This window comes from Botrytis byssoidea, assembly GCF_014898295.1.
Source record: "Botrytis byssoidea strain MUCL 94 chromosome Unknown BBYS_017, whole genome shotgun sequence".
In the NCBI taxonomy this organism is placed as follows: Eukaryota; Fungi; Ascomycota; class Leotiomycetes; order Helotiales; family Sclerotiniaceae; genus Botrytis; species Botrytis byssoidea.
The window spans coordinates 563114-585364 of NW_024065858.1; the positions used below are offsets into that span (position 1 = coordinate 563114).

The window sequence follows — 22251 nt, forward strand, 5'->3', positions numbered from 1 at the left end:
TATTCTTAGCCAAATGTCGATTCAATTATTATCTCCATTGAAAGACGCCAATGGTTTCAACACCAGTATTCAATATCCACCATAAATTCTGGTTGGAATTGCATGTGTGCTCGAGATCGTAGAGGATTGAGCGCGCTTCGAGGAGTTGAGTTTCCTGTGCTGTGCCGGTATGTGCTCTGGAACTTCGCAAGAAGGAATTCGCATTACCAAACATAGCATAGCGAAGCATTTCGGCGCAGGCTATGGCATTCTTGTCAACGAATATCAATGAGGGGTATTGTTGCATCAGTCATAACGCTCACAGCCTTCGCGGATAAAATATTGCAGCCAGTCAAATCGAGATCGATAAAATTTGAGATGGTTCCTTCGAGCTAGGAATTGGATGTGCTTATATACAACTCAGCATAGTGATGATGTAGTTGCTTCTGAGCTAGAGTAGGGATGAAAGGGAAACACAATGAGACGGATCAACTTTTCTAAAAGAAGAAGGGGAGCAACTGAAGAAGGGCCTATCAAATGAAACTCGAATTTCAGAGGGACTCGAAGAAAAGACAAATGCGTATCATCAAACATCATTGAGATAGATGAGAGATCATTTCGAAACATGGGGTTTAATCAGTGAAGCTATTTCAGCCGGAGTTAGAAATTACTTGCCCCGACATTGATTACTAAGCGATATGTAAATTAAACTCTAACGATGCTATCATCACAGCCAAAAAGTCATCAAGATAATCATGGCCAGCAAACGAACCACAACTGCCTTGAGAATCTCGCCTCCTCTGATAAACTCAGCCAATCCCGTAAGTCTACCTCCTTACCACTGCGTTCCATTTCTGTAAAAGAAAGTTGGAAGACTTCCGTTCTGTCTTGAATTGCACTACGCCAACGGTGCTACTGATAACGCTTTTGTGCCTCTTCCTAAGAAGACATAAGTTGGATGTACTTTGCAAGTGGAAGTGCCAATCTCATAAAAGGACTATGGAATGTTAGGAACTCATTGTCATCGCTAGTGGGCAACAAGTAAATTCGACCTCCTCGCCCTTTACAGCTGCCCTTACACCGGTGCGGTTACGGTTAGAACTTCGCTTTTAAATCCTTTTCCACACAACCCACAACTACACCAATATACTTTCTTTGATCCAAAGTCCAATTCTACCAGCGCCTCAATTTCTGAGGGCCGAAGTAATGTCATTCCAGGTGAAACGAATAGTCTAAACACACTCGGTTATTCTCCTATATCTTTAGACTCATACCTGAAAATTCTTCTCGAGCTTGCGCAAGATAAAAGCCTTCAGCAGCTTACTTCAAAACCATGGATCATTTCCGTAACAGGCTCAGCTGAAGAGATTGGTGAATGCTATGAGCATATTTTGCGACAACATGGGAAAGCCAATTTGAATCTTATGATGGAAATCAATCTTTCGTGCCCTAACATTGTAGGAAAACCACCTCCTGCATATGATGGGGAAGCAATGGCCTCGTACATCAAAGTCATAAAACGTTTGAAAACAGGAACAGTCGACAGAATTCATGTAGGCATCAAAACTCCGCCGTACACGTATTCTGAGCAATTTAAGAACTTGGTTTCAGCGCTAGAATCAGGAGCCTTACCCTCTGGAGACAATGCCATATCATTTATTACCACAACGAACACTCTCGGGTCGTGCTTGATAATGGATGACCTGGGCAACCCTGCACTGGGTTCTTCAAATGGCGAAGGTATTGGTGGAATGGCTGGTGATGCATTACATCCCATCGCATTAGGAAATGTCAAAACAATCCGAAGAATGCTAGATGCATCACCCTTAGAGCACATGAAGAGTATAGAGATAATTGGTGTTGGAGGTGTAAAAGATAGCGCGGGGTTTAGCAGGATGCGTCAAGTCGGTGCGTCGATAGTGGGGGTGGGGACTGCATTAGGAAGAGCGGGAGTAGGTATCTTTGAGCAGATTCTTTCCGGGGTGGCAGATGAGCTTTGAATGAACAATCAATGTTCCGCCTCAGTACGTATGTCATGTTGCGATATTATCCGCGCTGAAAGTTACGTGGGTGGTGCATATCTCTCATGCGATACGATCGTTCTCATTCAGAGGCAAATGTTTTCTACCATCAGAACAAATGTTGTCGTCATATATGTCACTTTGGATGGGTCGTCCCCAAATAACAGATTTCCTAGATACTCATGAGTTCACCTTGCTCTCGTGTCCGTGAGATGCTCCCTGTATCATTCTTACCGAGATGACAAGAGAGACGTGGAAGTTAAGATTAGAGTTTTCAAAACGAATGAGTCAAAAACTTCGAATTATGATAAATATGGCATTTAGCTCTCAAGTACTTCTTTGTTCCCTTTGCTTGTTTTGAAGATTATTGTACGCATACTACGGTGACGCTCAAACACGGAAATCGTCCCACCACCTGTCTTCATCCTTTAATTGACCATTCTCATCAAACTCAACTCCCTCACTCTTCAACAATCCCAACTTTTCATTTTGATTAACGCCTGACGGGGCATTCTGCGCTTCGCCCTTGAACCCCCCGATTGCCTATTGTTGAGCAATTCATTAGCACCAAGAAGAATGTATGGTCACAAGGTTAATGGACTGATCAAATTTCCTTACCCCATCAGCACAGATAATTCGATGACACGGAACCTGCGGAGCATAAGGATTTCGTCTCAAAGCCCCCCCAACTGCTCGAGGTGCAGTTGAGAGAGCTTTGGCAAGAGAGGCGTAAGAGGAGACTTTTCCTGCAGGAATCTGGAGGAGAAGAGTGTAGACTTTCTGTGGAGGTAGAGTTAGAAAGATGATGAATAAGATTAGCAGAAACACACCCTTTGGAAATCTGTGATACTTGTCATGTTGAGATTACTTGAATCAGACAGAGAGCTTGTTTGCGACATTGCCACACAGACGAATTTAGGAAGTCCGGACTTCAGGTTGACAAATTTTTGACTTCTTAATTCTCCTTGTGGTTTCCAGGAATTTGAATTCTGATCTCTATGCATCGGTTGTAGCTTGTGAGAATGTGAATCAAGACTTTCTTAATAGCTTAGATTATCCAAAGGCTTATTCTGTTCCCCTTACGCTTTTGCGACGAACCAAACTTATTTGCTATAATGTCTCTGGATCATGGAGATTTCTCGAAGACGAACGTTCAATTCTAGCAAGAAAGAAAAATAGGCAGATATATCTGGATGGTCTTGGCAACGAGTGGAGGTCTATGGAAGGCTCTCATTGGTCACTTCTATCACAATGATTGCTGAGTCATAAATCAGGTCAACGACACCTCATTTTGAGGATATATTACCACGTATCCAATTCTAATCAGTCCAATTAAGAGCAATGTATTTAGTCGAAAAATCCCACCGTGGGTGATAGGCTAGTTCGGATGTCAAACAAACATCTCTTCCCTACTTCAACTCGACGCTACCAAGCACTACTATCTCGCGATCCTCTGGCGCATTCTTCATTCATCTATAGCGTGATCACGACCAAAATATATTGTCGTCCCACTTGTCCATCGCGTCTCGCACGTCGTGCGAATATCATTTTCCACGAGACTGCGGAAGAAGCGGAGAAAGATGGCTTTCGAGCTTGCAAGAGATGTCGGCCTGATATTGATGAGACGAGGATCAAGAACGGAGTAGATGGGGATTTGGAGCCAAAGAATACCGCTTCTATGAACCTAAACATCAGATCCAAGGCTAACGACCTAAGTGAAATGGGAAGAGGGAGAAGGATGGTTGACCAAGCAATGGAATTGATCGAGAGCGAGCTGGCCAATGGTGGCCAGAAATGGACGATTAAGAAAATGGCAAAGGAAGTAGGATTGACCGAAAGTCACTTTTGTAGGGTATTCAAGAAAGAGACAGGTGGGACTTTGGGAGAGTACAGGATGAAAGTCATCGCGCAGCAGTCGGTGGAAATGACCCAGAGCAATGAGATGACGGACGGCTGGAGTATATCCACGGACCCTGAACTGGTGTTCGATCTGGATAGTCCCTGGGATCAAATTAGCGACATGGGCAATCCAGATACCAACATCACGTTTTTTGGTCTTCGCCCGACCAGTCTATCTGACATTCATTCAGACGACGGAATGCAGTTTTTGAACTTGGAGTGCTGTGGAGATTGATCAAGAATCTCAATCACATAAGATCACACACATAAGTTCTGCGTTTCAATTTTTCCGACAAATTCATAATGATCTTTTCTGAATCTGAAGGATTTTTTTCATCAATGTTTTTCTGCAAACAGACGTCGCGTTAAAAACCCCAAGTCGGGAACAACATAACTTCATTCTCAACCATGTACAGGCAATCGCTAGTATATATTCAAGGTTTCAACGTCAGTATACGTCGGCTTGATTCGAATTCAATATATCAGGGTTACGATCTTTTTTTATCGCACAAAAAAACGCAAGTAGTATCAAGTTATTTCCACGTCGCCACGTGGGGCTGCTTCTATCTTTGCACAAAATCGCATCTTAAATATAAGCATTTAATTGATTATCGATTTCTTGATCCTTCTGTAACTCGGATTTGGTTCGTGATCGTCCAAAACGTCCACATCCTCTGCGTACCATACTGGAGTGGCGAGCTTACCATCGTATGCGTATGAGTACAGCTCTGGGCAACAATCCTAGAACAACGTGCTTAATGGTGGGCAAAGCCTTCCCTACGCGTTTAGATGATCGCTGTAATTTCCCGTACAGCATGTCTCGTCGATTCCATAATTTCGCAATCCGAAGTGTAGCCATGCCGAGTAGTGCTGTCAATTCAGAGTCCATACATATAGACTGCTAGGCAGTACATCATTGAATCAATATTTGTCAATTTGATAGACGGGTTCGTGTTCCAAGAAAGTGAATTTCATAGGAGCGTTCATGCCATCGACTGTGAATTTTGGATACAGACAAAACCCAAAGAGAGAGAGGATAAATTATTGCCAAGATTACACCAAGATAAAAGACCTTGACTATCCAGGTCCTTCGAGGTGGTTTCTCTAAGTGTTCGAAGTGAATTACTTTGGGATTTTCATCCGCGTTGTCAGTATCAGGGCAGCCTCTTATGAGTTTCCAGGCTCTAAGATTTTCATTTTTCTTCACGGGGGGACGTAGGGAGGGGGCAGTCCTGTATATCATTGATCGTACTCCTGGAATTCACGGGAGAACTCGAATACTTGGAATTAACGATTCCATTTATTGCACCTAAAAGTACATGTAACTCCAAACAATCGCCTCGATCTTATCCAAAAAGTCAATTGTAATAAAGAAACTCCCTGTACATATTTCCTAGGAAATTCTGAAAACAAGCTGAAGTTTCCGATCACTACGAAAAATTCATAAAAGTTGTCCAATCTTCAAAGTTCAAATGCATGCCAAAGACATACAAAAGAAATTTGAAATCAGATTATCAAAAAACCAAGAACCAAACTCCCCTTCGCCGCCATAGTATTCCATTCGTGAGGAATAGATTAGGTTGGAGGCCCTCTGTAGAAGAACTGAGAAGTGATATGTTAGCTTCAGTTCAGCTATAGTAGGGTTAAAACAAATGGGAAAGTACAAACATCATCTTGTTAGGCCGGAGCTTGAATTAATCTATTCAAACATTTTCTCGAATCGGCAGATAGCTCCTTTGTATCGGGGTCGATAACTGCCCAATCACAATCCAAGTCCATGTTGAAGAAGTGATAGATCACGTCTGGAACTTCTTTGCAAAATCTCAGACCGGCTCTGTCGTCATATGCATAGGCATATGAATTCTTGCATCGGTTAGAGAAGTGCTGGCTAGATGCTCGGCACTGGTTGTGATCATGGATCCCTCGGCAGCATGCCGCATCAGTATTAGAAATCTTGCAATCGGAGGCACAACCCGCATGATTTGGCTCGTCACTAAGAACAACCTTGTGGGTATTTGGACACCAACCACCGGTCGGGTCTTCGGTGCAGCCGTATGGAAGACACCTCTCGCTGTCAGGAGCTACGAGCATTTTGGCTGTGTAGCCATCTACAAGGCTGTGGTCCAAGTGAGCTCCACCAGCGTGTACATGGCCATTACCATTTGGGTTAAATGTCCCTTCGTTGACGTTGTAAATGTCACCATTCTCTCTATAGCGGAAGCCTTCGGTGGCACATCTGGTACCGTCATCATTGCAGCCGAATTGGACAATTTCTCGTCTAGTGTAAGCAGTGCCCTGAGGCCAGAACTTTTCAGTATTTGCTTCAACTAAGACCTCGCCTGGCTTTATCTGTGGACGTTGCTGGTTTCCAGGGGTTCTCAATGGTACATGGACGTAGTTGTTGTTGTAGACTACGCCTTCCAAGAAAACTGACTGCTCCGTCGCGCCAGAATTTACGTACACATGAACTGTACCTTGAGAGTTGCTTGTAATGCTACCCTTGACCTTGTGGAATTCGTGTATATTTGGGAAGTTGACGAGGTATGGCGCGGAAGATATTCCGTCTGTGAAGAGCGGAAAGTTGGTGGGAAGCTTTGGCGGATCTTGAGCCTTGATGCTTCCGGCGAGGACCGTAAGCACGACGACAATTTTTGAATATTTCACCATCTTGAATGGTTCGAATCTTATAATCTGTCAGTCATGCATGATGATATTGTAGATGGCCACATGGATCTTAATCATTCGTTAAGATCTCTAAGGGTTCAACTACTTCGGTGTAATTATAAGTGAAAGATTTGGGGATACTAACCAGAACTCTGGTGGTATATGAATCTCTGAGAATATTGTAGAAATCTGTGCTTTCGGATTCAAACTTAACGGTTTTAAGTGAGCTCTCCTTCCTTGAGGGAAGATGTTACTTTTATACCCAAAAGTCATTTAGCGCGCTGATACAAACATCATCTTACATTTGTTAGATGACTTATTTTCAACAATGATATACTCAAAAGCATCGAGGTTTTCAAGGCTAAAGTCTCTAGTCTTTACCTAAATGACTCACCATTAGGTGCAACATCATCGTCATGGCGATTTCGAACTCATGTTGGCTATCTCATCATCTCATCTAGACTTTGACGTTATTGCTTTGAAGCTTTCAAAGTAGCTAATTTTGAATATAATGAAAGTTTTCCCCGAAGTAATAGAGAATTCATAGCCCTTAGCCTCAAATCTCAATTGCAGATCTTACATAGCCACGACTGACCAATAGTACCAATCGCCGTGTCGATCAGAAATGAAAAATTTTGTGTAAAAAAGGACGGTTCTTTTGTTCAGACGTATTGACATTTAACTTTGGATCATTTGAACTCGTGCTACTAAATGTATATTGTTCCTCACTCTGATGTCACTTGTATTCTACGGTGACTAGAATCCATGATGGAAGACTAGAACCTACGGTTTGATATTAACAATCTATGAATCTGAGATAGATGCTATTCATAGACTCTTACCATAACATTCTAGAATCTAGGTGGCATGAGACTAGAATCATTGCGGTTTCCGTAATATGAAAGTATGTCTTTTATACTTCCATCAGCCAAGTATTAGAAAATCCTTGGCCATTGGTATTCGCTGACTAGCTCGCACTCCACGGACGACTATAAATTAGCGCGGACTAGAAGATGCTTGTTTGAGTAAAAGATTAATTTTGACCAGCCTTACCCTTTCAATCAAGCTGACAGAATTCTTTTGACACTTCAAACTGCCTTGAAATATCGGCGACGCATTCTATTTTCAATATCGATAACCTAGACTACGTGTGATTTAGTGGTCCAAGTAGTCAATGGTAGGTACCAATTTGAACACTGTGAAACTGAATTCATCGCAGTCATAAATCGCTGTAACTTTGACATGTCTCAAAATTGATCACGATTTTCATGGCATTTTTTAATCATTGCCAAAAACTTCACGCTGACAATCTAGCAATACAGTGAAGTAGGTCCTATTGGAAAGTTTTCGTCACAAACAATAAAGTTTTTAGACAAGAGAAAGAACGGGTTGGTTGTAATCCCCCGCCATACAAATCATATTCAAGGACGACAGAGTTACTTTGTCTTCCATTCTAGCATTGACTGCTCATCATCGGGTCGTCAAGCTAAATATTTGTCCAACAACTGAATTTCTCGACTGAATCCATTGACTTCTCAGATTCTTAATCTTGTACTACAATGGAATGACGGAATATGATCTCATAAATCAAGTCCAGTGACTTAACAAACACAGATCAAACACGTTCAAACCTAATTTGAGAATCTATGACCGTAGTGAGACTGTAGAGGAAGGGCTATAAAGTCTTCCCTTTAGAGGAAATGCAATTTTTGGCGCAAGCGAGGCACCTTTATCCGACAGGATCTCCGAAGTTGTAATTATAATAGAAGCTTGAGATCATTGAACACATGTCCTGATGAAATAGTGAACGTGTCTTTTTTGCTTGATTTAAATCCAGGTTAGCCACATTCAATGTATGATCGATGCATAGCCATGCCATCATAAACGAATCGAATCGGAGTTAGAACTCAGCTCGTACTTATCTCGTCGCAGATCACCATAGCTTGAGAACACTACAGAATGGTAATGGTATGCATGACATCATGAAGATAACGGAAAAATATGAGACCGCTTCACCTACTACTCTCAACTGGCGAATGCATTTGCAATTTCCTCTTCTGTACATCTAGCTCACGATGCTCGAAGTTCAACGTATCGGCATTGCGTTCATCAAGTTTTCCATAACCAAGTATTTTCAAATAGATTGACACTCGATTTCAACTAGATACCGAATACAGCTACTCGTGATCTTTGCACAAAGCCAGCATACAGCTCTTTAACGAAAATATAGAATCTGGTAGACCGCTCACTATCATAATGCTCCGATCACAGTTTGTCAATACATGGTTTCCAACAAACGATCGCCTAAACACTGGTTTTTGAGGTGTGCAATCTGTCCATACCAGCAGCTAAGCTCGTTGAATATGGAAGGATGACTTGCTTTTCCTAGGAAATTTTTGCTTTCGAAGAAAGGTAATATCGGGTATCATAACCATATTGCCGTTGCCACTATAAGTCGTACTTATTTCTAACCTTCAAAAGTACCGCAGGTTCCCCGTTCTTGAACTACTCGTCCTAAACCCATTTACGATTGTTGGTCGGCAATCCCCCCCCCGCCCCCTAAACTCAACATCGTCCTTGATGGGATATATACCTACCTCTATACTTTTCTAGGGAACAACTACCACAAATTAGTGAAACATGACCACGACTGATCTGTAACTTTAAGTACACTCGTGGAATAGCTTAGTGTCTCATTATCGATGGCATTATGGCGGAGATATGATTGGGTATTGTATTTGTCATTTTAAAGGAGAGAAAATTGGACCTTTATACCCAGAAGGTTGGTCATAGATTTTCAAAGGCCATGATTTATTGGCCCGATACGTTGATGTTGGTTTTCGAGTGAGTCTTCCGACCCTTCCATATATCCCGCACGTTGTGTAAAGGTCACATGATTATTGCGATCTGTCTAACCTCTTTTTTTTTCAACGTAGTGTAGTTTGAAGATCTCTGAATGCAGATTTAACATCATTTTGGTTAAAAAGTTGAAAGCTTTCGAGATAGGTCTAACTTCGTTAGGGAATCCAGAACGGCCCCGAAGCTTGGAGGGATATCCACGTGATCTTGACACACACATCTATCTATCATGACTTACATCAATGAATTTGCAAGTCCTTTGGTGCCTTGGAAAAATATGGCATTATAATCTAAGTTAATTACATGAAATTATTATAATGTTCAGTTCGTATGAGTAAGGACGTCGGTTCAATCCTCTTTGATTGTGGCAATTCTTGTACAGGTTCATCCCTGTACCCGTATGTTGAATGGCTAGATCCGGTTGTGTCGCTTGCTCCAGGCTCTGTCGTGAGGGTTCCGTTAACTACCACTGTGCCGTTTGTAGTTACATTGGCACAGCTCTCAACCGTATCTTTGGATATTGTAGGAACAAGATCTGCGGCCGTCGATGAATTTGCTTGCCAAAGCGTGAAAGTGTTCTCGTCATGGTTTGACCATGAGATAGGCTGCGGTCAGAGAGCAACGACCTAAATTTGACGTAATATAGATACTATTTTTCACTTTCGTTGAACACTCTACTGCCATTGTGTCCAACTGTGACAACAGGAGGCAAAAAATTGACTCTTCTGGATCGTCACTTAAAGCTTAGACGACCTAAACCAAATTGCTGATACAAAATTACAACTTTCATGAGCTGAATACAAAAATTTGGCTGTCATCTTTCACCAGAAGGATTCAGACTTGATATATTGTTTATTATCTGTTATTGAGAAGGTTTTGGGATTTTTCTGAATTTCTCATCGGCGCTTGATATGACGCTTCATGCGAGAACTGCATCACGACGGCAATTTCAATACCACGGCAATTGGAACTGGCCGTTATCCTGTGAGCTTCACGCAAAACTTTTGTTAGTAGCACCCCCACAGACGAAGCTAATTCAATACGTCGATTGTTTTTCCACCTCGGAAAGAAAAAATCTATGTTCCCTAGCATACCTAGAATATCAAGAGCAGCTCAAAATTCTCACCATTTACTCTCCCACGAGTATGCAAAGAGGCCTTGCTCCAGGAATTTTTAAAACCAAACATAACACTCGGCGGAAACCCAGAATAGCTTCACCAGAAGCTAGAAACCATCCATTCAGAACCCCTAGGTCTCTCCGACGGCGAAATCATATCAGAAGCTTAGGCCCCAAACTCCCGTAATATGCTCGGAGCAGGAAGAAAGAACCAATTTTGTATTCGAATCCACAGGTATCTTGACCAAAGTCGGCCCTCAATGCCAGCCCGAAAGATTTGGAGATCTAGTTTGCATATTTTCACTAGATTTCATGGAAAGATATACCGGAAGTATTGAATACGCTGTTGTTGAATCCCATATCTTGTGCCTTTCAAAGAAGTGTGTGCGGTTCTTAACTCGACCTCGCAGCCCCACTCGCTGTTTACTATCAGGTTGCGGTCAGTATCTCGGTATCTGCTCATAGGTTAAATCCATGTAACAGTCATTATTCTTTTACTTGATCATATACAGGACATGTTCCATTGTGGCGGTACGGGAAAAATATCAGCGCTGCAGACCTGTTCTGCAAGTTGTGATCAGTGGAGTTTAAGACAGCCGTAGTCGTTGCAGCTCTGGTAGAGAAATTAGCTCGTGATTTGTCGCTCAGGCCCGAGGATATAGGTGTAGACCGGGCTCCTTATGCATCTCGAGTCGACTCTCATGTTGGAGTAGAACTACGGAAAATTGGCGACGAAACAAGCCAGATGAGGTTGAAGAGCCAGACAAGCGAATTTTCTAGATTCTTAATATCGCTCTAGGTGACGGCATTGTATTTTGGTTATATCCTAAGCCCAAGTGAAAGTCGAATATAGATGGAATAGGATAATGATTTGGTTAGAAAGAATGATGTTGAATCAGAAAATCCAATCAATTCGATCGTTTCTAGCGATCATTGAGGCGTGAGTCTATCATATCTTGAATCCTATCACATGATCAGGCTTACCCCTTCTGTGTCAAACTTACTAGAATCATACCAACATCGGAAGGATATCACATCTCTGAAGTTTTTTCTCTACATCTCCTTGTAACTGATCATCCGAATACACACAATATCACATTTTCCGAGCCAATTTACGATATGGTTCTTGTGGTTATTTCTTATCTGGACTCTTGTCTTTTGAAGGGATAGCAAGTCTAGAGCAGAAAAGAGACCGCGACAGGCCTTAATATCTCCATCGAGTTTCGGACCAGTCTTCAAAATGTCTAAACAACATCAACTGAGAGTGATCATCTATAAGAACCGTGTGGGTGTATGGAAAAGCTAGAACTTGTTCTATTTGGGGAGATCCAATCCTCGTCGGCTGAAAGATAACGCGTATCTAGAGATTGGGGCTGAGCCAATCTAGATGAAACCATATATTACATATCAAATTCACGAGGACAATGTTCCTCTCAGAACGTTACTCCGTATTATATTGCAACATCATCTACATCATACTTTCGGGAAGACGGTTCATCTCAACCTTGGAAACAAAACACATTCTGCCTAATATTATTGACCGAAGAAACCGCTGAAATGAAATTGTGGGCCTCAAAGTCGTCAAACATATTAACAAAACCAGCCATCTTTATTCCAAGCTCCACCAGAGCTTGAGGATATACTCGATAACCATCATCTTCGTGGCTACTTCCATGACATGCGATATGTTCTATTTAAATCTACTGCATACTGGGTAGGTCTTCTATGCAGACCATATCTTGAATGATCACGGACCAACCTTTGATGCTACTGCTAGCCCAGTCTCTGATCCGCAAATCACGTCTGACCGCGATAATTTCTTTTGAAGATCTGTTCTCGATACAAAAAAATGGGTTATTTTGAATGACTAGAAAGGAAGAGTAATCTCTCAGTTCAACGCACAAATTAATTATCATGAAAATCTTTACCTCAAACCTTTGTAAAGTGTTCCCCCCACGCCGTTTTGTTTATATTGATGTTTGCTCAACTTAGGTTGGCCTGTCCCGGATCTTCATATAAAATATGGATCGCCAGGGGTCTTGGTCTAGAACATTACACAGACCATGCAAATGCATGAACGTTACCTTTCGTCGTCAAGTTTCAACTTGTGATGAACTACTTTTGAATTTTAGACTCACTGAGGGTTGGTGTGAAACGACGGCTAAAGAACCTTAAACATGAAGTTATGGATGAAACTAAAACGGTTAGACGTGTTGGCATAAGGTGACAATCTGGAGCGACCTCCGAGATCCTTCGCTTTCCAGATTAGAAAACATGGTGATGAGCTAACTGAATGTGATAGCAGTATCGGCTAAGTTTCAATGACTAGTTGCCGACTTTGGAAGAACAGTGGGTTTTCAAAGGAAACAGCCTTAATGTGATATTAACAGCCTGTTCCCAAAAATGAGATGGACGTAGTCGGGTATCGGAATGGCCCGTGGGCTTTGACATCGACCTAACACACAGCAGCGCCGAATCACGGGTACTCGAAGTTCACAGGTGTCCGCTTTGCATTAGCATGATTACGCACATGACAGTATATTCGTGCCTGGAATGTCATCAATGACTTATCAGGTATGCAAAAGCGAGACGAAACAAAGCGCTCGCAAGTCCTCAATCCCTGGATCACCAGGATGGACTGCCGTCTGTGTTAATACTGGACTCGGAAAATTAGACATGCAACAAGAGGATCTTGGGATGAAGTATCCTGCCTATTAGTGGTCTGAGGTCTCGAAGTTCGGACTCACATATCCCAACCGTCTCATTTCATGAACTGGTGGTACAATGAGTGGGCCTGATCATGGTGGTTCATGAAGTGCGCTTCTTCTTCGTCGAGAAAACACAAGCCTTCAGGAGTTCCACACTCTTCGTTTCGTATTAATTCAAGACGTGGAACAAAACCAAAGCATGTTATAGTTTGGGTTAGGAAATCTCGTTACGTCATGGCATGGTAAAGTATAGTTTCATCCGATCAACAAAGTGGATGAGTTGTCCCGCATCTCAAGTTTCAACAGTCTTCGGAGAGTTTAACAGATATGCAACAAAACATTCGAACGTCTCATCATTTGCTGGAATAGATAAGATGAACACAAGGTCTTGAAAGATGGATATCAGATCCACAAGTCCAATATGTTTATGAATCTATTCAAACTGTGTGTGAAATGTGTCTGTCTTGGATTAGTCTCCCGAGTTCATTGAGCACTGTTATACTCCTTCTGTCAAAGTCAAACAAACACCCTTCGCTGCGCTACATTGCCATCTCGAACGATGAGGACAAGTGACGGAGAGTGGATATCGATATGAAAAACCATTCATCCTGCGAAGGTACACGCGTATTTGAAGAAGCTATGTCAACTAACCCTTCTGCCAAACTTCGGAGAATAAATTTCGATATGCAACAGGATATTTGCCTTGTAAATCAACATTTTAAATCGCTAGTCGTGGTCAAGATCTGGTTTAATGCCATAATACCGTGGCCAGTAGTACATTTTGTTGCACATCTTGTTTTACCCCCGAAGTTATGATCATTGCTGAGTATGATTCTTTTATCGTAGAATACCAAAATATGTGCAATAAGTGGAAGCTGCATATGGTTCTGCATAAGATATATTGCGGCATGCAACAAGACTTTTGACCTTGACGTGAATCATTCATTCTAGCATGAAGTATGAGACATCTTGAAATCATAATATATTACAGATGAGCGACAAAGCTTCATATACAAAGCACCAGGGCCAGCAATTGGTCCCCTTCTATCGGAGAAAATTGTTCGACATGGAACAGAACAACAGATGGAAGATCTTACTGGAAATGAATTAGCTCTGGTGTAAAATATATATTGCTGATATGCAACAACACGCTGGAAGTTTTCGTTTGATCTGCTAGCACATAACTTTATATTACAGACATGCAACAAAACTCCCATCATCTCAGCGTCGGGTTCAGTAAAAGACCTGACAACATCGGAGAATATACATGACACGCAACAAATGGCTTTCTTGCTGTCTCAATCCCCATCCTATCCTGAGACACACAAAACCGCCGATCAGCACCCATGAACAGAAGAGGGATCATCTCCCTAATACCTAGTCAGCAATATATATTACAGACGTGCAACAAACCCACCTGATATCAGAATCCAAGTATCTCCACGGCCAATGATATATCTTACCAGTCCGGAAAATAAACTTCGATATGCAACAAAAGTCTCTGTTCCGCCTCTGGTCAAATTAACTAGACCAAGAAACCTGTTCTAGACAGGAAACAACTCCATAGTATACTGTAAGAGAATAAATTACAGACATGCAACAATAACTCCTCTCCCATTATCTCGAATCGCAAGTGAAACCAGATCGAACAAGTCACACTACAAACACTATCGACGTTGCCCAAAAAAGGAAACAAGTCCATAGCACCACAGAGTAAAATATATCAATATCTTACAATATATCACCCCCTCTTTTCTCCCCCAATAAAAAACAATATCATATATGTAAAAATATATTACCGGCCAGCAAGACAAAAATCCCACCTGCACATTCGCAAGCTCACCCATGAAAGAGTGCAGTGCATGATTGTCAAACCCTAAATCTCGTGATAATCCCTGTGTGGAGAAAAAGCGGGGTGTTTCAATATAAAAATAATCAAACACACCCCCTCAATATACAAGATGCGGTAAGCGTCTTCCCAGTAAGCAAGACAATTAGACGACGGGTGACCAAACAAACACCTGAAAAAGTAATGAAAATATAAGCTGCCAACCTCTTTTGATTAATGTATATTATCAATATGTAACAAATGAACAATGTAGTAATACTCACGATGGGTGCAATTAACTTGTCTATACGATTAATTTGCAACGGACATAGCTGTGAATAGTACCTCCAGCTTCTAGATAAACGTGAGGGGCGCAGCCGTTTAGTTTCGTTTGGGACATACATATATCATTATGTAAATGTGATATCATTGATTTACTGAGATGCGATTGGATGCGAGTGAGTGGCTGGGAGGAATCGTTCCTCGTCATTCATTGCATTCATTGCATATGTAGATACCTCACCTTAACATCATATGCATATAAACCATCAATTACTCTTCACTGCCAACCGCTACTTCCATCCCCCCACATACTGCCATCCATACTCTCTTCTCCATTTCCCATCCCCATCTCCTCCATACCAATCTCCATCCCGTCTAACTCTCTTGTGAAAAAGTCGTGTTCTTCTTGCAATAACTTCGTGTCTGCACCCATTCTTTCCGGGTATCTTCTCAGATTGAACCAATGTGTCAGGGCTCTTAATGCTTGCTCCAATGGCAATGCTTCCTCAACTTCAGCATCTACATCACTACCCGCTAACCAATCATCTCTCAATTCAGGTCTACAATGTAGGTACACCGCCGTGATGACTCTCATATTTCCCTGCCTCCACTTGCGACCACAGTATGGAACTTGATTCTTGAATAATTTCAAAGTATAAAGACGAAGCTCGGGTTGCGGAATTTTGAAGGATTTTTTGAGAATATTGGATGATTTGTACTGAACAAGAAGTAGATTTCGATGAGCTTTGTTCTTACAAATTTTTTGCATGATGCGAAGAAAGTTGATGGAAGAAAAAAAGTTGCGCCAGGAGAATTCGGTGATAGGTTCCGAATTAACTTCGGTGCTTTGGAAGCCAAGTTCTTCGACTTCTGTATCTCGTCGAGCTGCATGCTGGCCTTCTTGGAAGGAAAGAGCTGGAAGTTGATCGTCATTATTGATCACGGTGCTGTCTCTTTGTAGTTTTATTGGAGGTGGAGCGGCATCATCCTCGCTGTCTTCTACGTTGGCAGCGGCCAAAGCACATTTACTGTTACCGTTGCAGAATGCGAAGAAGCTGAGATCCGTTAGTCATGAGTTCACATCGCCAGGCCAAAGAACTAACCTCAAGTCTTCGCGGTCTATCCTACTGTCCACAATTCTATCTATCTCTTGATGGGCGAACATTTTGAGAATCAGAGGTAGATAATTGGAATCTAGTAGAAGCTGCGTAAAGTACTCGAATTTGAGGATATCTTTCAAATCAGCAGATGAGACGACATATGAGGAGTTATCAAAACCTACGGGAGACCTTGAGCCATTTTAGTACAATGAGAAGAATACCGGATACTGCCTTTGAAGTAATCTCTCTGAACCTCATCGCCTCAATTTCCTCTACTGTGAGATCTGCAAGATCAATTGGATTTGGTAAGGGTATGTTTGCGGGATCTTGGGCTTGGCCTGGTCCTCGGGCGCCGTTAGTTCGCGCACTTATAGGGACGCTGCTTTGTGGTTGGGCATTGATTGACTGATTCATCAAATTTGTAACATTCGCCAACATAGCCTTGATAAGAACTATGACAAGTGACTGTAAATGCGGAATAGAATATTGCTATTGAAACTCGAATTTTAGAGTCTGAATTGTGAGATGTGGCAACCGATAAACTTACGTAGAAAGACTCTACCAGATCCAACTTCCTTTTTACCTCATCACTAATGTCTTTTCGTGGTCCATAATCAACTTCTACTTTTGGCGACTTTGACTTTTCGGATTTGAGTCCATCAGCCAATATGTGGTCGAGATCAAGTTCTTCTATATCCTCATCGTCTCTGTCATCCCATCCACGTTCGAACCTTAGAAAACGTTCTCTTTCATCCCACAATTGACGCATAGCTCGAGTCATTCGCATTCTACCAGCAAATAGTTCACCCGCTTCCAATATCGATTTGGGAATATCGCTTCCTTCCCATTTGCGACCTACAAGTAAATCCTGTAGTCCTGCATTGCCTTTTCCACCAGCACTGTTGCTAGTGCTATCGAGAGGTGGGTACATAAATGGGAAGTTTTGATTTGTTTGATAGTTTTGTTTCTTACCTGCCTTTCCTCCAACTGGTGGGGATGGAGGTGGCGATGGAGCAGGTGTAGCTATATGGACTGGCTGATGTAGAATTGAAGCTCCACTACTATTGACATTCGTTGGAGGATTCATAACGCCGGTTGTACTAGCTCGACTTGGTCTATTCGGTAATGGTGGTAATATGGAATTATTATCGGGCTCTAGGGGTATTAAAGGTTCTGGGGGAATATATGCAGGGTACTTTGAAGTGATTTCTTGTCGAAAGATATGATAGTCAAGAGGGGAGGCAGTAATTATCTTCTCGCCACCTGAGTTGGCCAATTCATCGGTTGCTCTTTTAACTTTGTCAATTTCTTTAGTACCCCCCAAAACTAATAATATGGATTTCCAAAACAGAAGAAATATCTGTGTACATAGAAGTAAGCTAAGAGGTTCTGTGATGTCTCATTTAAATACTGACTCGTGTTTGGGGTAACTCGTTGGCCTCATCCCATCGTAACTTCCCAGTAATCGTCAACAGATAATGGACAATGTTTGGCTCCAGGCCCACTGCGATTTCAAACATTAGTATTTGGAGAAAACGAATGTGCATTAGGACATATACTTACGAAGAATCTTCCTTGCAAGATCGAAAGATTCCGTGTGACAGCGAACGCCTTCAATGGTCAAGTAGAATATAGTCATGACATTATCGAGCTCGTCCTGTACAAACGGTATATCATCTTCCGTTATTTTTGTCTCTCGAAACTCGTCATCCCTTTCGCATAGTCAGTTGTGTTTCGCGGCACATGATGTTTCTGCCCTCACCATAAATGTTTGAAGGCGGTTTCCATGACTTCATAGACCATTTCAATTCCACCACTTTCTGCAAGAAGTGATATGCTTCTCTTCATACTTTCGACGTGCGAAGGTGTCGCTTTTGTTCTTCTTTTCTTTTCACCAGATTCAATAGTCTCCAATTCTTCCTTCTTTCCTGCATTTTCATCCCAGTTGCCTAGTATAATATGTAGTAAAGTTTGTAAGCTTTTACATCTCCTCCGCAGGTCGCTAGCATGCAGACCCTGAACCTCCCTCTCGACAAATTTCAGTTGTCGCTCCCCATCGACTTCTGTCCAGGTTTTCGCAGAAAATTTCTTCCATCTTCTCTGGAAAGTATCCTTCGCTCTGTGTAGCCTTCTGAACTCTGCCTCGTTGTACGAAAACCACTCGTCCACCTCCTCTTCAAACGTCGCTGTATCGCTATAAACAAAAGTATATGATGTAGGGTCAACTTTTGGAAATTCAGTAACGAGTTTTTTGAGTTGCATCAAGGAAAGCGAATCGTTCGGATTGCCAACCATCTGCTGGGATGATGGCGGTGGTGGGGGCTGATGCGGTGGAGGAGGTTGAGGTTGGTTGCGTGCAAGTTGAGGGCGTGCTGTAGGAGCGCTGGCGGAAGCTTGAGATACTGGACTAGGTGCAGGAAGACCTACATCTGCAAAACCGGTATCTGCCACATCAGCAACATCCTTTGGAGGAGGCGCATCTGGAACTGCTGGTTTTGTCCAGAGCGACATTGTGGAAGATCTAGGACGCTGGGGAGAGGGAGAGAGGTTGTAGTTCGGTCAACCGTCAAATCGCAGCATTGTGAGTAGATGAGTTATGAAATTTTCGTTGGGGTAAACATCAGGAAATTGTACTGTAGGAAATTGTGGATTTCATCCCATTTTGACATTTCCCATGTTGACGACTTCCGCTTGACGCGATCTGGAGCTAACAGCTGTTGCACTTACGATAAGGAGATAAGCATAGAATAGCGTGGTCTCTATGAGGGCGTGTTTTTAAAGAGGGCCCAGGTTCATGCGCAAGTACTTTCTGTGACATTACAATGAGTTTTATTAATCTTATAACATGGTTTATTACAGAGCGTCATTTATTTTTATATACAAAAAATGTTTATATATAATCATGCACTTTCTTTATCCTTCGACCTGATTCTATAATATATGAAAGTATAAAATTTGACTAACGTAGTTTATTAATATGTACATCATATTAGTATATACAACTTTTACCTTGATTTACATTTTCAAATCTATATTATTCGATAATAATTGAATTAATTAATTAAAATTATTTAGAATCTAATGATCTAGAATTCATTATATTATTTTAATAGATTCTTATATTATAATCTGTCTTTCTATATTTATCATAATATTAAATAAAAAATGCTTTTTTATTGAATTCATTCTCTTTTTAATATTTATTATATTAAATCTAAATATCAATTTTTTATTAAAACAATATATCAAAAGCTTTTTATTTAATAAATACTTCTTTTTGATATAATTAGGTTTTTTATATATTAATATTTACTTAATATTTCATTTACTATTTGAAATATATAAATCTCTATATTTAAAAGTATATTTTTATAAACTAATTACTTTGTATTTTTAACTAAAGTTAGTATAATCTTAAATATAGATATAGAAGAGTTTGATTAATAATAAATTATTCGAAATTTAATTAATATTAATTGAAAAAGAGCTTTAATTGGGTTATAAGAGGTTTAAGAGATTTATTGATTTAAATTGAAAGAGGGGGGAAAGGGAATAGATATATAAATTTGAATATTTAATTTTAAAAGTATAATTTTAGAATTAAATAAAATTAAATCTATTTCTTGAAATCCTGATTTTATATTTTGAATAGTAATCGATTATTGATATATAGTTTTGAAAGCTATAAAGAATTTAATCTTTGAAATATAATTGATATATGTTTTAATAAATTTATTAATTTGAGTATTATATAAATGTTTCAGATTGTTAAAATGATTAATATCAAGTGGTTGAGTTAAATAACTTAAATGTAATAGTAAACTTAGATATATAATATTATTCTCTTTGTAGTAAACTTGAAAAGCTATTAATTTGTAATTTTCATATTTATTTAATATTAATATTCGATATTCGCTTTTTCTTTAATTCTTAATATATATATTAAAGTGTTTTAATTATTCTAAATCTATTTTATTATTTGTTTATTTATTTGATATAGGTTTAATAGTCTATTCTATAGGAAAATCGATTTCGGTATATTAATTAGAAAAATGAATCTATCCTTGAATTATTAGAAATAGGGGAATAGTTTTGCCCTTCTTATTTCCATATATTATTATTATAGCCTATTCTCAATTTTCTAATTATATTGATTTATTTCTATTACATTTTTTAGTATTAATATAATTATTATTATACATATAATTCCTATTATAAAACCTATTTTATTGAAATTATAGAAATTGTTATTCAAAATATTATATTTCGCTTATATATTTACAACTAATTGAAATCATTTTTCAATAAATTTAGAATTTTTATAAAAAACTCTTTAAAAATTATAAATATAATTAAAACATATCTTTAATTCAATTTGACACTTTACAAATTAATATATTCAAAGTTTTCTAATATTTTTTATATTCCTCGATTCAAGAATATAATTTATTACATCTTTTATATTTTTAAATTTAAATAAAAAACCTCTCAAATCTATATTAAATATATATTCGATAATAATATTCTCTTTAGTTTTAAAAGGTTATAAAATTTATATTAATATTTTATATAAAAAATATAATTATTTATTCTATATTATAATATTATTTATAGAATATTATATATCTTAGTAATCTTTTGAATACTTAATTTTTTGTTTTTTTAAATAGTTTTAATAATAAGAAGTATATGGGCTCCTTAATTATTCGAATTTATTATAAATCAGTAATAAAACGTATAACGTGGTTTATCATCGAGTGGATCATATCATTGAGTGGATCACTTTCACCTCAATTTACTATTTTAAACTTATATTATTCAACAATAATTAAATCAATTAATTAAAACTATTAAGATTCTAATAATCTAGGATCTATTATATTATTTTGATAGGTTCTTATATTATAATCTGTTTTTTTGTATTTATTATAATATTAATTAAAAAATATTTCTCTATTAGAATTTCCCTCTTTTTAATATTCATTATATTGAATTTAAATATCAATTTTTTATTGAAATAATATATTTATAGTTTTCTATTTAATAAATATTCCTTTTTGATATAATTGAGTTTTTTTTATATATTGATATTTGCTTAATATCTTATTTGCTTTTTGAAATATATAAATCTTTATATTTAAAAGTGTATTTTTATAAGCTAATTTCTTTATATCTTTAATTAAAGTTAATATAATCTTAAATATAGGTATAAAAGAGCTTGATTAATAATGATTTATTCGAGATTTAATTAATATTAATTGAAAAAAAAATTTTATAGGATTATAAGAAGTTTGAGAGATTTAGAAATTTAAATTAATAAAAAAAGAAGAAATAAATGTATATATTCGAATATCTAATTTTGAAATTATTATTTTAGAATTAAAAGGTATTAATTCTATTTCTTGGAATCCAGATTTTATATTCTGATTTGTAATCGATTATTAATATACAGCTTTGAAAACTATAAGAAATTCGATCTTTGAGATATAATTAATATATACTTTTATAAACTCTTTAATTTGAATATTATATTCTTATTTTAATTTATTAAATATTCGATATTGAATAATTAAGTTAAATAACTTGAATATAATAATAGATATATATATATAATATTATTCTCTTTATAATATAACTAAAAAGCTATGGATTCATAGTTTTTATATTTATTTAATATCAATATTTAGTATTTGCTTATTTTGTAATTTCTTATATATTTATTGAAATGTTTTAATTATTTTAATTCTATTTCATTATTTGTTCATTTATTATTAATAGATTTAATAATTTAATC

General features: G+C 38.7%; 6 protein-coding genes across 6 annotated transcripts; 3 read left to right on the forward strand and 3 right to left on the reverse strand.

Annotated features, from left to right (window-relative positions):
* Window positions 1-734: 734 nt before the first annotated feature.
* EAE97_008248 (uncharacterized protein) lies at window positions 735-2287 on the forward strand (the record flags this gene model as incomplete). Its single annotated transcript, XM_038878762.1, has 2 exons — window positions 735-800; window positions 1011-2287. The coding sequence occupies 2 exons, from the start codon at window positions 735-737 to the stop codon at window positions 1977-1979; spliced, it is 1035 nt and encodes a 344-aa protein (XP_038730442.1). The 3' UTR covers window positions 1980-2287.
* Window positions 2288-2390: 103 nt separating this feature from the next.
* Window positions 2391-2857, reverse strand: EAE97_008249 (uncharacterized protein; the record flags this gene model as incomplete). The annotated part of the gene is made up of 3 exons (XM_038878763.1): window positions 2391-2543; window positions 2619-2780; window positions 2831-2857. The coding sequence occupies 3 exons, from the start codon at window positions 2855-2857 to the stop codon at window positions 2391-2393; spliced, it is 342 nt and encodes a 113-aa protein (XP_038730443.1).
* Window positions 2858-3387: 530 nt separating this feature from the next.
* EAE97_008250 (uncharacterized protein) lies at window positions 3388-4134 on the forward strand (the record flags this gene model as incomplete). The annotated part of the gene is made up of 1 exon (XM_038878764.1): window positions 3388-4134. The coding sequence occupies one exon, from the start codon at window positions 3388-3390 to the stop codon at window positions 4132-4134; it is 747 nt and encodes a 248-aa protein (XP_038730444.1).
* A 1442-nt stretch (window positions 4135-5576) lies between these two features.
* EAE97_008251 (uncharacterized protein) lies at window positions 5577-6566 on the reverse strand (the record flags this gene model as incomplete). The annotated part of the gene is made up of 1 exon (XM_038878765.1): window positions 5577-6566. The coding sequence occupies one exon, from the start codon at window positions 6564-6566 to the stop codon at window positions 5577-5579; it is 990 nt and encodes a 329-aa protein (XP_038730445.1).
* A 3098-nt stretch (window positions 6567-9664) lies between these two features.
* On the forward strand, window positions 9665-10052 carry EAE97_008252 (uncharacterized protein; the record flags this gene model as incomplete). The annotated part of the gene is made up of 2 exons (XM_038878766.1): window positions 9665-9716; window positions 9748-10052. The coding sequence occupies 2 exons, from the start codon at window positions 9665-9667 to the stop codon at window positions 10050-10052; spliced, it is 357 nt and encodes a 118-aa protein (XP_038730446.1).
* Window positions 10053-15380: 5328 nt separating this feature from the next.
* Window positions 15381-19263, reverse strand: EAE97_008253 (uncharacterized protein). The gene is made up of 7 exons (XM_038878767.1): window positions 18220-19263; window positions 18021-18169; window positions 17873-17961; window positions 17005-17817; window positions 16640-16946; window positions 16461-16590; window positions 15381-16412 (listed from the first exon to the last, which is right to left on the reverse strand). The coding sequence occupies exons 1-7, from the start codon at window positions 18966-18968 to the stop codon at window positions 15635-15637; spliced, it is 3015 nt and encodes a 1004-aa protein (XP_038730447.1). The 5' UTR covers window positions 18969-19263; the 3' UTR covers window positions 15381-15634.
* Window positions 19264-22251: the final 2988 nt, after the last annotated feature.

Bases quoted from the DNA above. Each gene is read 5' to 3' on its own strand.
- EAE97_008253 (XM_038878767.1), bottom strand. From the start codon at position 18,968: ATGTCGCTCTGGACAAAACCAGCAGTTCCAGATGCGCCTCCTCCAAAG. The intron at 18,170-18,219 runs GTGAGGGCAGAA...ACTATGCGAAAG, and splicing joins ACCGCCTTCAAACATTTATG to GGATGACGAGTTTCGAGAGA. The intron at 17,818-17,872 runs GTCAGTATTTAA...CTATGTACACAG, and splicing joins ACGAGTTACCCCAAACACGA to ATATTTCTTCTGTTTTGGAA.